This window comes from Sinocyclocheilus rhinocerous, unplaced genomic scaffold, assembly GCF_001515625.1.
Source record: "Sinocyclocheilus rhinocerous isolate Xijiao unplaced genomic scaffold, SAMN03320098_v1.1 scaffold682, whole genome shotgun sequence".
NCBI classification, from domain to species: domain Eukaryota; kingdom Metazoa; phylum Chordata; class Actinopteri; order Cypriniformes; family Cyprinidae; genus Sinocyclocheilus; species Sinocyclocheilus rhinocerous.
Window position 1 is genome coordinate 2199005 of NW_015642528.1, and position 14878 is coordinate 2213882.

At 39.1% G+C, this 14878-nt stretch overlaps 1 protein-coding gene across 1 annotated transcript in view; it reads left to right on the forward strand.

Moving 5' to 3' along the window:
• The window catches only part of LOC107756168 (pyruvate carboxylase, mitochondrial-like), a 141350-nt gene extending 126936 nt beyond the window's left edge, over positions 1-14414 (forward strand). The window contains exons 17-21 of the mRNA XM_016573187.1: positions 3597-3841; positions 7130-7309; positions 10761-11009; positions 11195-11335; positions 12167-14414. Of these exons, the coding sequence (XP_016428673.1) occupies positions 3597-3841; positions 7130-7309; positions 10761-11009; positions 11195-11335; positions 12167-12418 (1067 nt within the window). The 3' untranslated portion in view covers positions 12419-14414. The remainder of the gene's footprint in view (positions 1-3596; positions 3842-7129; positions 7310-10760; positions 11010-11194; positions 11336-12166) is intronic.
• The last annotated feature ends 464 nt before the right edge of the window (positions 14415-14878 follow it).

A 14878-nucleotide genomic window follows, 5' to 3' on the forward strand; every position in this document is an offset into this window, starting at 1 on the left:
GTGACAGAGCCCCCCCCCCAAGGAGCGGCTTCCAGATGCTCCAAACATTATACGATCCAGGTGGGCGGTGGAGCGGAGGCGGAGGCGGAACAGGGGGATGGATGGAGGGCCAGCTCTACGTGGAAGTGGAGAGACCGGGGACTGAGGCAGTGTAGGCAGAGCATCTTGGGTTGTGACAGACAGACAGACAGTTTCAGGTGTGACATAAGGCAGAGAGTTCAGAAACGGCTTCTTTGGCTGGGTTGAGACAGGGTAATAGTTCGTAAACGGTCTCCATAGCCATGACAGGACGGACAGAGAGTTCACAGACGACCTCCTGTGAAATTCTGGAGGGGATGTCGTATGGCGTTGCGTGGGGACGTAAAGATGTGTGCCATTAATTAATCTATGTACTATAACATGTAAAACGGGAACATGAAAGGAATATTCTAAAAGCAACTCGAGCAGATGTGACTTGACTTAACTCGTGAGGATCCACTGTGACTTGACCTTTGAAGATTGGCCGTGACTTGACTTGACTTTTGAAGATTGGCCGTGACTTTACTTGACTCGTGCCGATCAACTGTGATTTGACTTGACATAAGACGAGCAACTGTGACTTGACTTGCCTCATGAAGATCTGCTGTGAGTTGACTTGACTCAGGGTGCAAGAGTCCATAGTAGTGGACGGGTGACCTCTGGTGGCAAGCAGACGGAAGTTCATGGACCGGATTCGTGACAATAACATGTAAAACGGGAACATGAAAGGAATATTCTAAATGCAACTCCTGTAAACACCATAATCATAATATTGGCTTATTTAGAACAAGGTAAATAATTAGATTGCTGATGTCCATGTAAACGTAGTCAGTGATGGAATGTTAAAATATAACCAAAAGCGATGTCGTCGTTATCATGCTATTTGCATACTGAGTTCCGATTGGTCTTGTTTCTTGCATCTGTTTGTGTGCTGTATTGTGATTGGTGTTTTCTGTCATACCTCTATTTAACTGTACAGCCACCTTTACACAGCAAGAAGTATCATGTTACAGAATGTGTTGATTCTCATGCACAGCTGACAAAAACAAGACCTGCTGAGTGTTAAGACAACCTGCAAAGTCACTCTAATGTGGCACTTATGTAAAAATATGTTTAAAATCCAACACAGACAGCTATTTTGTTACAAATCTAGTTCATTGTAAACTTTTTTTCTTTCTTTCTTTCTTTTGATCTTTGTATCATTCTTTGTATTGTTGCATCGTTCTTTCTATCATTGTATACTTTTTTCTGTGTTGTTCTAGCCATCCTTTTTTTTAATCAATTTTCCTTTTCATCATCCATCCATCCATGAATTTTCTATTCCATCTATCCATTCATGAATTTCTCTTGCCTGCTATCTATCCATGCATGATTTTCCATCCATCCCTGAATTTTTCTTTCCATCGTCCATGAATTTTTCTGTCCATACATACATCCATCCATCCATGAATTTTTCATTCCATCCATCAATTTTTCATTTCAACCATCCATGAACTTTTGCTTTCCAATCCATGAATTTTTTATCCATCCATCCTTCTATCCATTAATTTTTTTGTTTCATCCATCCATGATTTTTTCTTTCCATCTATCCATCTATCCATCCATCCATGAATTTTTCCTTCCATCAATCCATGCATTTTCCTTTCCATCTATTCATCCATCCATCCATAATTTTTTCTTTCCATCGTCCATGAATTTTTCTATCCTTTCATTCTTCCATCTATGAATTATTTGTTTCCACCCATCCTTCCATCCATTCATGACTTTCTTTCTTTCTTTCTATTGATCTTTGTATCATTCTTTGTATTGTTGTATCGTTCTTTCTATCATTGTAACATTGAATCATTCTTTCTAGCCAGCAGCCATATCACCCTGTAGCCCAAGACCGGTTACCCACTGAAGCTAAGCAGGGCTGAGCCTGCTCAGTACCTGGATGGGAGACCTCCTGGGAAAACTAGGTTGCTGCTGGAAGAGGTGTTAGTGAGGCCAGCAGGGGGTGCTCACCCTGTGGTCTGTGTGGGTCCTAACGCCCCAGTGTAGTGACGGGGACACTATACTGTCAACAAGCACCGTCCTTCGGAAATGTATTGTTCTAGCCATCCTTTTTATCAATTTTCCTTTTCATCATCCATCCATCCATTAATTTTCTATTCCATCCATCCATTCATGAATTTCTCTTGCCTGCTATCCATCCATGCATGATCTTCCATCTATCCCTGAATTTTTGTTTCCATCGTCCATTAATTTTTCTGTCCATACATACATACTTCCATCCATCCATCCATCTATGAATTTTGTTTCATCCATCCATGAACTTTTCCATCAATTCATTAATTGTTCATTAACATTATATTAATTGTACATTAATAACATTAATTGTTATTTGTTCCTTCCATCCATTCATGATTTTCTCTTTCCATCCATCCGTCTGTCCGTGAACTTTTCCATCATTTAATGAATTTGTATAACACAAGATAATACATAAATGTTGTCATTTTGACAACTAAAATATCATCTATTGTTTCCCTATTTTAGATGAATTTCCACAATAAAAGATAATACAGAATTAAAGTGAAGGAAAAAGAAGAAAATAATGGTTAAAAGAGCCCCTACAAAAACATAAGATGCGAGTGAGTATTTGTTGTGAAATGAGAGATACCAAGTCTGTCTGGCAGTCAGCTTATCAGTCCATCTAGATGGATGGATGGACAGATGGATAGATATAACATCCTGTCATCTTCCCGATTCTCCTTCAACGTTCTCTCTCACCTTGTCATTTTTTTAATCTGCCTTTCTCGCTCACTCTATCAATCTCTCATTGTCCTGCTCAGGTCCCTCTGCCTCCTAAAGTAGCTCTCTTTCTCTCTTCTCTTCAAGCCAGTCCATCACGATAAAGGCCGTGTGGCCAGAGATCAATGCCTGGACTGACTGACATGTGCTGATAGATTGGTCTGCACGAGGCGAGCTGGACACACCGCTTTTACACTGTAACATCAATAGCACCTAATAGCCTGTAGTCAGGGTGGCAGCGAGTAGGAGAAGAAAAATGCATGCAAGCTACTTTTATGAAAGCGTTATTGTGATTTCCGCAGTCATTCTCCGGTTGTGCACACACATGTTAGAGCGTATTTGTGCGTGTGTTATCTTTTGCACTGGAAAACGATTGTGATCACAGCGATGGGCAATTAGTGAAGATGAGGGAGCCAAATGAGCATGTTAACTCTGTTGCAAGTGGCGCGCCTCATTGATTGATTAATTGACTGGCTGCTGCTGGTAAATGATGAAGCCGTGAGTGGCAGGAAGCAATCTATGCTCTGCCACCAATTCCCTGCTTCTACCATGTACAGGCCCCTGTGTGCTGAGCTTTCGATGACTGATTAAAAGCTTTGGCAGAATGCCTGATTAGCTGGTGCAGTCTGTTAAAGAGACGAGGACTTTCATTATTTTTGATTAAATATTAATGTCAGATAGTCATTTGTTGTGCTACTTGTTCTCCGATTGCTTATTCCTCTTGGTAGACTAATGATCTCTCCTCCTGTCTTTTCTTTTTCTTTCTCTTCACCACATCTCTTTCTCAGGCATCTCTCTCGAGAAGGTCTTTGACTACAGTGAGTATTGGGAAGTGACCCGAGGCCTTTATGCTCCGTTTGACTGCACTGCCACCATGAAGTCTGGGAATGCTGATGTCTACGAGAACGAGATCCCAGGTGGCCAGTACACCAATCTCCACTTTCAAGCACACAGTATGGGGCTGGGGAACAAGTTTAAGGAGGTGAAGAAAGCCTACGCAGAAGCCAACAAGCTGCTCGGTGACCTCATCAAAGTGAGCAATTACCCCTGTGTTTTGGGAGATCACATTTTCTTTATTTACATATTCAAACCTATTTTTAGTTATTTGTGAAGGGCTTTATTGACCTGAGCTCTAGTATATAGGGATTCACTCTACAGTCAAGTTGTCCCATTTGTGACAAACTACATCCATAAATCTGGATTGATTAATTAGAAATTACAGCAACAAAAAAAAAAAGTGGCAAATACTGACTCCCATGAAGCATTGCGAATATATTGTGTTTATATCATCTGAATATTTTATAATGAATATACATTGTATTTTACAGTTAAAACAGAGAACTTTTGTCCTTTTTTTACTTTAAATCAAAATGCTATGCTATGTTGTTGCAATCCTTCTCTGAGCTGGTTTTCCATAGAATTTTTTAATATAAATCCTTTTGGAGAAAATTAATGCTTCCAGAACCAAGGATACTGAAAAGTGTGCCGTCACTTTTACACTATTCAGTGATTGTCAGACGAGAAATCAGGTCAGCTCATTTCTTATGAAATGTCATTATACTTAGAGGGTTTTAGACATGAGTCAATAGAAAATATTAATGCAGTAGTACACGGTGTATTAATGTGCGAAGTGTTATGATAATCCCCTTTAACCCTTCATGTTTGTTACTGCTTCTATTAATCCAGATCTTCAGTCTCTCTGAAATCACAGGCATTTACATTCCCCTAGTCTTTATATGGAACCAAAGACATCACACCTTTTAGCTAATTAGGTCGACGTCTTTTCCTCAGATGTTATGTTTCACACGCTTGAAGACTGAGTCGTGATGTTGTCAAATGCTCACGTTTTCTGAGTCATTCCTTATATTGTCACGCGTGTCCATTTCCCAGCTTGCTGCTTAAAAAAGTATTGTGTTATAATTTGAGCTATTTTGGTCAAAAGCAATGTGCAAACACCAATTTGTACATCAAGCAAAATATTCAGTTCTAACTAGACTTGTGCTTGTTACGTCTGATTCACATCATTTATTCAAAGACTTTGTTGGACAAGTTGGTTTTTAAAAACGTCCTGCTACCCCTTCGACACATAAAAGATAGATGTTTGTGCCAGAGGATTTTGCAGTTGTTTTCCTATAATTTTGCACTGGAATAGATTCTTAATTGTCCTTTCATTTTTATTTGTATTTTTTCCCTGTGGAAACTAGTTCATTTGAAACGTTGGGTCCTGGCATGTAATCGCATCAAAACACTCTAGCTTTTCAAATAATAAAAGCCATCTCTGAAGAGTGAAGAGACAGCTTTATAGCTTTTAAAAATTGTCAGTCATCTGAGAAATCTATCGAAATCTATAGATATAATTAATTATCAGCATAAAATCAACTCAAGCCTTTAGTATCTAAGATACTAAAGATAAGTATAACATTTAAGTTATATTTCTGAGAGGTAGTTCTAAAGATAGTTGAAATGTCCATGAAAGAAAAATATTTTATATGCGATATATTTTTTTGATTTTACAATTTTTTTTCAATCTGTCCCCCTTTTTAATCCTTTACTAGGTCATTTTAAATGTTCCTCCATTGTTCCTTTGGTGTGACAAATGAAAGATTTAATGATGATGATAATAATAGATAATGGTTTTATTTATATAGCACTTTTTTAACACTCAATGTCCCTTTTAGACATATTAGAAATATGTTTTGTTTTATACTAATAAATATTGTATAATATGTTTTATACTAATAAATAAATATTGTATAATTTGTTTTATACTAATAAATAAATATTGTATAATTTGTTTTATACTAATAAATATTGTATTATAGTAAAAATATTGAATTGAAATTGAATTGAAAAATGTAGACTTACTACATAATATGAGCTCACAAAAGCAGCTTGTATGATATAATTATAAAATAATTCTGCTTTTGGTTTTAGACTGATGTCAGTCCAGTGTCACGTCAACTTCCCAAAATTATTTAATGTGAACTACTGCTATTATAATCAATATTAAAAGGTTTAGACAGTCATTTGTATTTAAATCAAGTTCTATTCATAAAATGTAAACAAATTCTAAGAATAACTATATTTAGAATATTAACTGCTTTGGAATATGTTTTGATCAAAAATATGATGTGCTTATTCAGCCATATACTGGATAGTGGAAATAAGTGGTTAAGCAGTATTCAATCTGGCTCTGTTGACTTAAAATCCAATTTCATATTCTTTACTTCCTGTAAAATGTGAAATCCAGATCATTTTTAAGATTTCCAGTCCATAACCAGTCTTTTCAAACATTTAAATCAGATTTCACCCCTTCATTGCATTCAAAGTTGAAAGCCAGTCATTTGAGATTAGCAAATATGCGTTATGCTTTAGACTCAGGCAGAAGTGCTGTCTCCCCCTCCCCTTTTTTTCCATCAATGAATGGAACGTTTAAGATTGTTCATACGCTGTAATCGCATCATGTGACCACCACGAGCACCGGCATTTAAATCGCTCATATGTAACATTCTCCCTGGTTAAATAAGGCTTAATTCTCACCCCCTGCGCTCAGAAGGGTCTCACCCTCACTCGTGAAATCTGCTCACGCTCACAAGATCATGAGCACCGTGGACCCGAGAGCTCCTCTCTGAATCGCAGATTTAATTGCCTGCTCTCCTCTCTCTCTTTTCTCCTTCCACCTCCTCATCCCCCTTATTCCGTTGCAACCGTCTCAATCTCCAGATGAAATTGAATACAAATAACTTGGCAAAAAAGAGGGGCAGAAAGAAGGAGCGAATAAATAATCCTGTCCCTGTCTCCTATGGCCCAGAGACAGATCAACTGGGAAGAGCTTTAAGCAAAGCTTATTTGTTGTGTTTCCGAGAGGCTCTGACTGATCTCCTCCAATCAAAGGCGTCTGTGAGCGTTTGGTCTCGCCTTGCTGCTTTTCATTTCCCTGGGCTTAATTAAATGATGGAAGATAGTCGGCTTTCTGTTCTCGGAGTCCCCTCGCTGTTAATATTGTCAATATCGGAAGGCCGAGCTGCGCGCTGCTTAGCATACAGCACATTAGCGCTGGGATTCATTAGCGCCTCTCCGTTCTCTCTTGTCTCCCATTCTTTTTCCCTTTTGTCCTCACGACAAATGTTATCTTCTCCCTAAGCCGTGTTTCTGTTTGCCACTGCACTCTGTTTCCTCTCTTATTCCTAGTTCAGATTGGCCAGACGGCCTGAGGGCGGATAAGCCTGGCAGAGAGCTGAGATGTAGCGATGGAGGCTTAAGCAAGCATGTCTTTCCTTTCTCGCTTATCTGTCCTTCTCCTCTCTTCCCCTTCCTTCAGGTGACACCCTCCTCTAAGATTGTGGGTGATCTGGCGCAGTTCATGGTGCAGAATTCTCTGACTCGGGCAGAGGTGGAGGAGAGAGCGGATGAGTTGTCTTTCCCCCTCTCTGTGGTGGAGTTCCTGCAAGGACACATCGGCATCCCCCATGGAGGCTTCCCGGAGCCCTTCAGATCAAAGGTACCACCTGCACAGTGCAATTTTCTTTTTTATTATTATTTTAACGTTATTTTAGTACATCAAGTTACTGAACAAGAAAAATGACTATATAAATGAATAGGTTGTAGTTTTTGTTATCTATAATAACCCTGGAATCACATGAAGACGTGTGACTGATGTAACTGAATTACAAACAATAAACTTTACAGCTACAGGTTTGCAGCATTGCATGAAAGTGAGGTAGATTGTATATTTTTATATTCTGCCTTTATTATTATGTTAAATGTTGAATTTCTGGTGCCACAGAGCATGATCTGTTGCAGTGTCAGAGAAAACTTTGCATGTTCAAAGTCTAGCATGACTGGCCCTTAACTCAGAATCATATCCTATCTGTTTAATAACCATGGTGATTTCACTTAGGAAATAGAACTTTTCCCAATCTTTAGTCAGAAATTAAGATAGGAAGTTTCTGTAATAATGCCCCAGGGTTAGAAATATGGAATTACTGTCTTGTATGGGACCAGAGGTTGGCTTGAAGATGAAAGGGTCAGAGGAAGGATTTAGAATTGATTATTTAAATAACTAAAGTTGAACTTGAGTGTAAGTCTCTGCTCAACTTGAACTTGAACCTGTTTGGTACAGTATTGCAGGAATACATGTTATTGAATATCTCTGCGGTGAGCAAAATAAGCTTCAGCTCTCTCGCTGAAGAGATTCGGTTGATCGTAGTGAAGTCTGTCTTGAGAGGGTTTCCCTACAGAGTGCATTAACGCTGTGTTGTGCTTGTCAGAGATACGCAAGGCAAAACCATGTCATTCCTTTTGTCTTGAACGCCCCAATTACCCAGCAGCCATTCCTGTGCAAGATTAGCAGTTTCCCTGACAAATGTGTCTCACATCAGAAATGAACAATGCCTGCGTTAAAGCTTTTCTGCGCATGCAAGTATGCAGCTAATTTATTTACAATGCCTCTTTTTCAGAATTAGTAGGCCATCTGCTTTGCATGTAATTTAGATAACAAACATATTTGAGCAACGTGGCCTTATTTTTTCCCCATCTGTTTTGTAACATTAATATTGTTCATCATTATGCAAGCTTTGGTTTGCTTACATAAAAAGTGTTTTATTTAGGTCTGCGGTGTGTATTCTGAAGTCTTTCTTTGTTTTGATGAATAAAAATGTACAATTTGCCATTACAAGTTTAATTCTTCGCTACTTGCACTTGATTCTTCAGCCTCTTAAATTCTCCTCATCCCCCTTATTCCGTTGCAACCGTCTCAATCTCCAGATGAAATTGAATACAAATAACTTGGCAAAAAAGAGGGGCAGAAAGAAGGAGCGAATAAATAATCCTGTCCCTGTCTCCTATGGCCCAGAGACAGATCAACTGGGAAGAGCTTTAAGCAAAGCTTATTTGTTGTGTTTCCGAGAGGCTCTGACTGATCTCCTCCAATCAAAGGCGTCTGTGAGCGTTTGGTCTCACCTTGCTGCTTTTCATTTCCCTGGGCTTAATTAAATGATGGAAGATAGTCGGCTTTCTGTTCTCGGAGTCCCCTCGCTGTTAATATTGTCAATATCGGAAGGCCGAGCTGCGCGCTGCTTAGCATACAGCACATTAGCGCTGGGATTCATTAGCGCCTCTCCGTTCTCTCTTGTCTCCCATTCTTTTTCCCTTTTGTCCTCACGACAAATGTTATCTTCTCCCTAAGCCGTGTTTCTGTTTGCCACTGCACTCTGTTTCCTCTCTTATTCCTAGTTCAGATTGGCCAGACGGCCTGAGGGCGGATAAGCCTGGCAGAGAGCTGAGATGTAGCGATGGAGGCTTAAGCAAGCATGTCTTTCCTTTCTCGCTTATCTGTCCTTCTCCTCTCTTCCCCTTCCTTCAGGTGACACCCTCCTCTAAGATTGTGGGTGATCTGGCGCAGTTCATGGTGCAGAATTCTCTGACTCGGGCAGAGGTGGAGGAGAGAGCGGATGAGTTGTCTTTCCCCCTCTCTGTGGTGGAGTTCCTGCAAGGACACATCGGCATCCCCCATGGAGGCTTCCCGGAGCCCTTCAGATCAAAGGTACCACCTGCACAGTGCAATTTTCTTTTTTATTATTATTTTAACGTTATTTTAGTACATCAAGTTACTGAACAAGAAAAATGACTATATAAATGAATAGGTTGTAGTTTTTGTTATCTATAATAACCCTGGAATCACATGAAGACGTGTGACTGATGTAACTGAATTACAAACAATAAACTTTACAGCTACAGGTTTGCAGCATTGCATGAAAGTGAGGTAGATTGTATATTTTTATATTCTGCCTTTATTATTATGTTAAATGTTGAATTTCTGGTGCCACAGAGCATGATCTGTTGCAGTGTCAGAGAAAACTTTGCATGTTCAAAGTCTAGCATGACTGGCCCTTAACTCAGAATCATATCCTATCTGTTTAATAACCATGGTGATTTCACTTAGGAAATAGAACTTTTCCCAATCTTTAGTCAGAAATTAAGATAGGAAGTTTCTGTAATAATGCCCCAGGGTTAGAAATATGGAATTACTGTCTTGTATGGGGCCAGAGGTTGGCTTGAAGATGAAAGGGTCAGAGGAAGGATTTAGAATTGATTATTTAAATAACTAAAGTTGAACTTGAGTGTAAGTCTCTGCTCAACTTGAACTTGAACCTGTTTGGTACAGTATTGCAGGAATACATGTTATTGAATATCTCTGCGGTGAGCAAAATAAGCTTCAGCTCTCTCGCTGAAGAGATTCGGTTGATCGTAGTGAAGTCTGTCTTGAGAGGGTTTCCCTACAGAGTGCATTAACGCTGTGTTGTGCTTGTCAGAGATACGCAAGGCAAAACCATGTCATTCCTTTTGTCTTGAACGCCCCAATTACCCAGCAGCCATTCCTGTGCAAGATTAGCAGTTTCCCTGACAAATGTGTCTCACATCAGAAATGAACAATGCCTGCGTTAAAGCTTTTCTGCGCATGCAAGTATGCAGCTAATTTATTTACAATGCCTCTTTTTCAGAATTAGTAGGCCATCTGCTTTGCATGTAATTTAGATAACAAACATATTTGAGCAACGTGGCCTTATTTTTTCCCCATCTGTTTTGTAACATTAATATTGTTCGTCATTATGCAAGCGTTAAAAAGAGTTTTATTTAGGTCTGCGGTCTTTCTTTGTTTTGCCGAATCAAAATTTACATTTCGTCATTTCGAGTTTAATTCTTGGCTTCTCGCACTTGATTCTTCAGCCTCTTAAATTCATTTAAATGAAGCGATAGGGAGAGATTAATCCTGCTCCTGGTAATGATCGGTTATAAATATTCTCGGATTCAGTGTGGGGCTCAGGGGGATTGCGAACGCTCTACATCATCTACTTACGAGCAGCTTGAAAATACAGCGAGGAAATATACGTTTATTGTGTGTTCAGGCACCTGCTCTTTTCTCAGGTTCTCATCACTTATTTGTGGCACAGGTTTTGAAGTCTCTTCCCCGTGTGGAAGGACGTCCTGGAGCCTCCCTGTCCCCCATGGACTTCCAGGCCTTGGAGAAGCAGCTGCGAGACGCTCATGGTGATGAAATCACCCCGGAGGATGTGATGTCCGCGGCCATGTACCCCAAAGTGTTCCAGGAGTTCAAAGAATTCACCAGAACCTTTGGGCCTGTGGATTGTCTGGACACTAGACTCTTCCTGGATGGACCCAAGATTGCTGAAGAGTTTGAGGTGGAAGGATTTATTTTTTTAAGAAATAAAACATTTCCAGTTATTAAACAGAAGTAGCGTCACATTTTTATTTGCTGTTACTGTGCCATAAATCTTCCTGTCATCCATGATTATAAGTGTCATTTCTACATTCCAGCTGTAAGTTCCTTATTTCCTCTCCCTCATATCTCTGCTGTCTGTCTCAGGTGGAGTTGGAGCGAGGCAAGACGCTTCATATCAAGGCTCTGGCTCTAGGAGACCTTAATAAAGCCGGTCAGAGAGAGGTTTTCTTCGAGCTCAATGGTCAGCTGAGATCTGTCCTGGTCAAAGACACCGTGGCTATGAAGGTGTTTTTCTGTCTTTTTTCTTTTAGTGAAATTTGGCTAAGCTTTGTACCAACTGCTAGAGAGTGGAGTGACAAGAAGTAAATTATGTAAATGATGTAAATAAAACTGGTACAGTCGTGATTTTATGAGCCATATCCAGTGTCCTGACAGCACTATTGTCGAGATGGGATTTTTCTATACAGATTTTACTACCACATGAAACCAGCCATTAGTTTTAGTTATAGGTTTATTATAGTTTAGATTTTTTTACATTTAGTTTTTATTTCTTTTTTCTATTTAGTTTAGTTTTCCCATGCGTTTTCTGTTTTCAGTTTATTTAGCTTGTTTTAGTTTGCTAGGCTGCCATAGTTAATGTGCTAACTGATATTTGTTAATAAATATTTAATGTGTAGCCTTCATATGTAACTCCATACTGTATGTATGTGTTAAATTTCACAGTATAGTGTAGTGTAATTGCGGTCTAGTGGCATTTTTATATTTAAGTTTTCTTATACACCATGTATACAAATAATTACTTTGTGAAATTTTTTGGTGTTGTTGTGTGTATATGTGTATATAAATATATACATAAATGTGTGTGTGTGTGTGTGTATATATATATGTATATGTACACGCACACAAATTAAAAAGATAAATAGAATACACTTAAAAATAAATAAAGTGTGTCCTCATAAACCATATATACCAGAATACACAAACAAAATATCTTATATTATTCAGCATGGTTGTATTTCCTGAGAATAGTTGGTTATATAAATGCAATGTGTAAATGAAACCGATGTCCCTGCTGACCCAAATCAAATTTTGTCAAAAACTTCCCTGTTTTTGCAGGAGATGCATTTCCACCCTAAAGCCCTGAAGGACGTTCGAGGACAGATTGGCGCTCCCATGCCTGGTAAGGTGGTGGAGGTGAAAGTGAAGCAGGGCCAGAAGGTGGAGAAAGGACAACCACTCTGCGTCCTCAGCGCCATGAAGATGGAGATGGTGGTGAACTCGCCGCTCTCCGGCACCGTGGCCAAGATCTACGTGACCGCCGACAGCACTCTGGAAGGAGACGATCTTATTCTGGAGATCACCGAATAGATATCATGAAGGCCAACAGCAGGGAACATAACACATCACCACTGCCAATCCCTGCAAGGCTAAACACACACACATTCACTCAGTTACATATGGAGTCTAACACCTTTTAGAAGCAGCATGCATTAAAGGAGGAAGGTTGAGCTTATTTTGACAGAATCTCGAATAACGGATTAATCTAGAAATATTTTTACTTTCAAGCTTGAATCCTTTGCCTTTAGTGTCATATGTGGTTTTGTGATCCTCAATCACTATTAAATTCATACGTGATGAGGATATATGAGCTAGTGCTATGCTATTGACAGAGAAATGTTTGTTAGTCTTTAATATTAATGAATGTAGTAAAAACTAAAAGATTTACACTGAAAATATAAGCAATAAATTAATGACAGAAAGAGACTTAATTAGATGCATTCCTAATCACCTTAAAGATGTTTCATAACTTTGATCGTGATCGTTTACATAAACTCAAATATTCTTACATAAATTTTCTATAACTGGAAAGAAATTCTCAAAAAATCATGCACAATCCTTCCCTTACATATAAAAGTCTTATGGCACAGAGTATCTTACATGAATTATCAAGCGAAATTCAATTTATTTCAAGATAAATAACCCAATGTTCTGACCAATGACCCAGTCTGTTACTGGGAAAATAAGTGCAAGAATGGAACCGACCTTGTCTCCTGAGCCTTGCACTTGAGCTGTGTATCATGTAAAGGTGGAGAATAGTTACCCAGGTGGTTTGGGCTGAAGTGAGCTCCATTGAGGCCAACGAGGATTGATGACTCGATGGCTATTCAAGAGCACTTATAGACTCCGCAGCAGCTTTGGGGCACATTGAGTTGGAACACAGGCTTTAGGGGGAACGTCCTTTTCCCAGGGCGCATCTTGTGCTTGTGTTCCAATTCCTCTCTTAATGTGAATTTATTTCACTGTCCTGTTACATTCCCCTTAGCAGCAGATGCCTCATGGCTGCTGTAGTGATGGCTTTATTCTCCAGCTTTGTCTAATTTCCCTTGTTGAACACGATTGATGTAATTCGTAACAGATAATGAGAGGTTTTATTCAATGGCATTCGAGTAATTGAAAGCAGTCAGCCTGAAATCTACGAGACGCGCGGCTGTTACGGCAAAAGAGGTCCACTGGGGTGCGTCTGAAATGGTTTTAACAGTCTTGACTCTAAGTAGACCAATTCTTCATGAGGACCAATAGCCTGCAACGTGGATATATTCTCATCGTTTATCATAACATCCCAAAGTGGAGACTAGAGCGTGTCGTTTTAACCGTGTGAATAGTACAGGCCCATAAATGTGATGATCGTCCCTTCAAATGGATGTTGCCATTAAAATTGAGCTAATGTTGTTTAGATGTAGTTTTTAGAGCACAAACGTCCATCTCATCACCACAGTCATTTTTGAGATGGTTCCTCTGTGTTATTTGACAAATACATCTCAGTTTACACGGGCATAGCACAAAGGGGTTTATTGTGACAGGCACAAAACTAGGGGATTTGTTGGGAGAGGGAAGCTTCCTGTTGGCTTTTGGACTTTTCAATATGGGCCACTGGCAAAATCTCTGGAGAACCGTTCGATGTTATCAGCTCTGACAGCGCAGCGTGTTAAATGGGTCATGCGGCTTAATATAGCATCGTACGTTGCTGATGCATAGGTACTTGGCACATTGTTCATTCAAACTGTTGAATTTTTACAGGGTAAATATTTCTGTGCATAGATTGTCACTGTGTTTGAAATTGGGAATGTTTTGAAGGGAATTGGAACTAATCTGTGTGACATTTCAGATCTGATGCCTTTAATAGCATTCGTTATCTTTCCATTTGAATGTCTGTTTTTCTGTGAAGTTCATCTCTTTCGATCTGTTTTGATAATGAGAAATATAACATATGCAAATACTAATGCACCATACCCTTGTGTCTGTTATTTTAGCATTGGAAATGTTGGAGAAAAATATATATATAAATAAAAGGAGGATAACTCACTGTGTCCGGTTTGATTTTATTTTAACATTTTGTGCATATAAATCAATAATTAAGCATGTGGTGATTCGATTCATCCTCCGAAGTAGTCTATATTCATGTGAATATGCAAACCACAATGTAAAAATAACTTGACATGATTCTTTTGAGTCAATGTTTGAGTGGGTTCCATTCAAATCAATATCGGTGATCACGGGAGAAAAATATATATATAAATAAAAGGAGGATAACTGACTGTCCACTGTGTCCGGTTTGATTTGATTTTAACATTTTGTGCATATAAATCAATAATTAAGCATGTGGTGATTCGATTCATTCTCCGAAGTAGTCTATATTCATGTGAATATGCAAACCACAATGTAAAAATAACTTGACATGATTCTTTTGAGTCAATGTTTGAGTGGGTTCCATTCAAATCAATATCGGTGATCACGGGCCTCCAATAAACGCTGCTTATTGATCGTCCG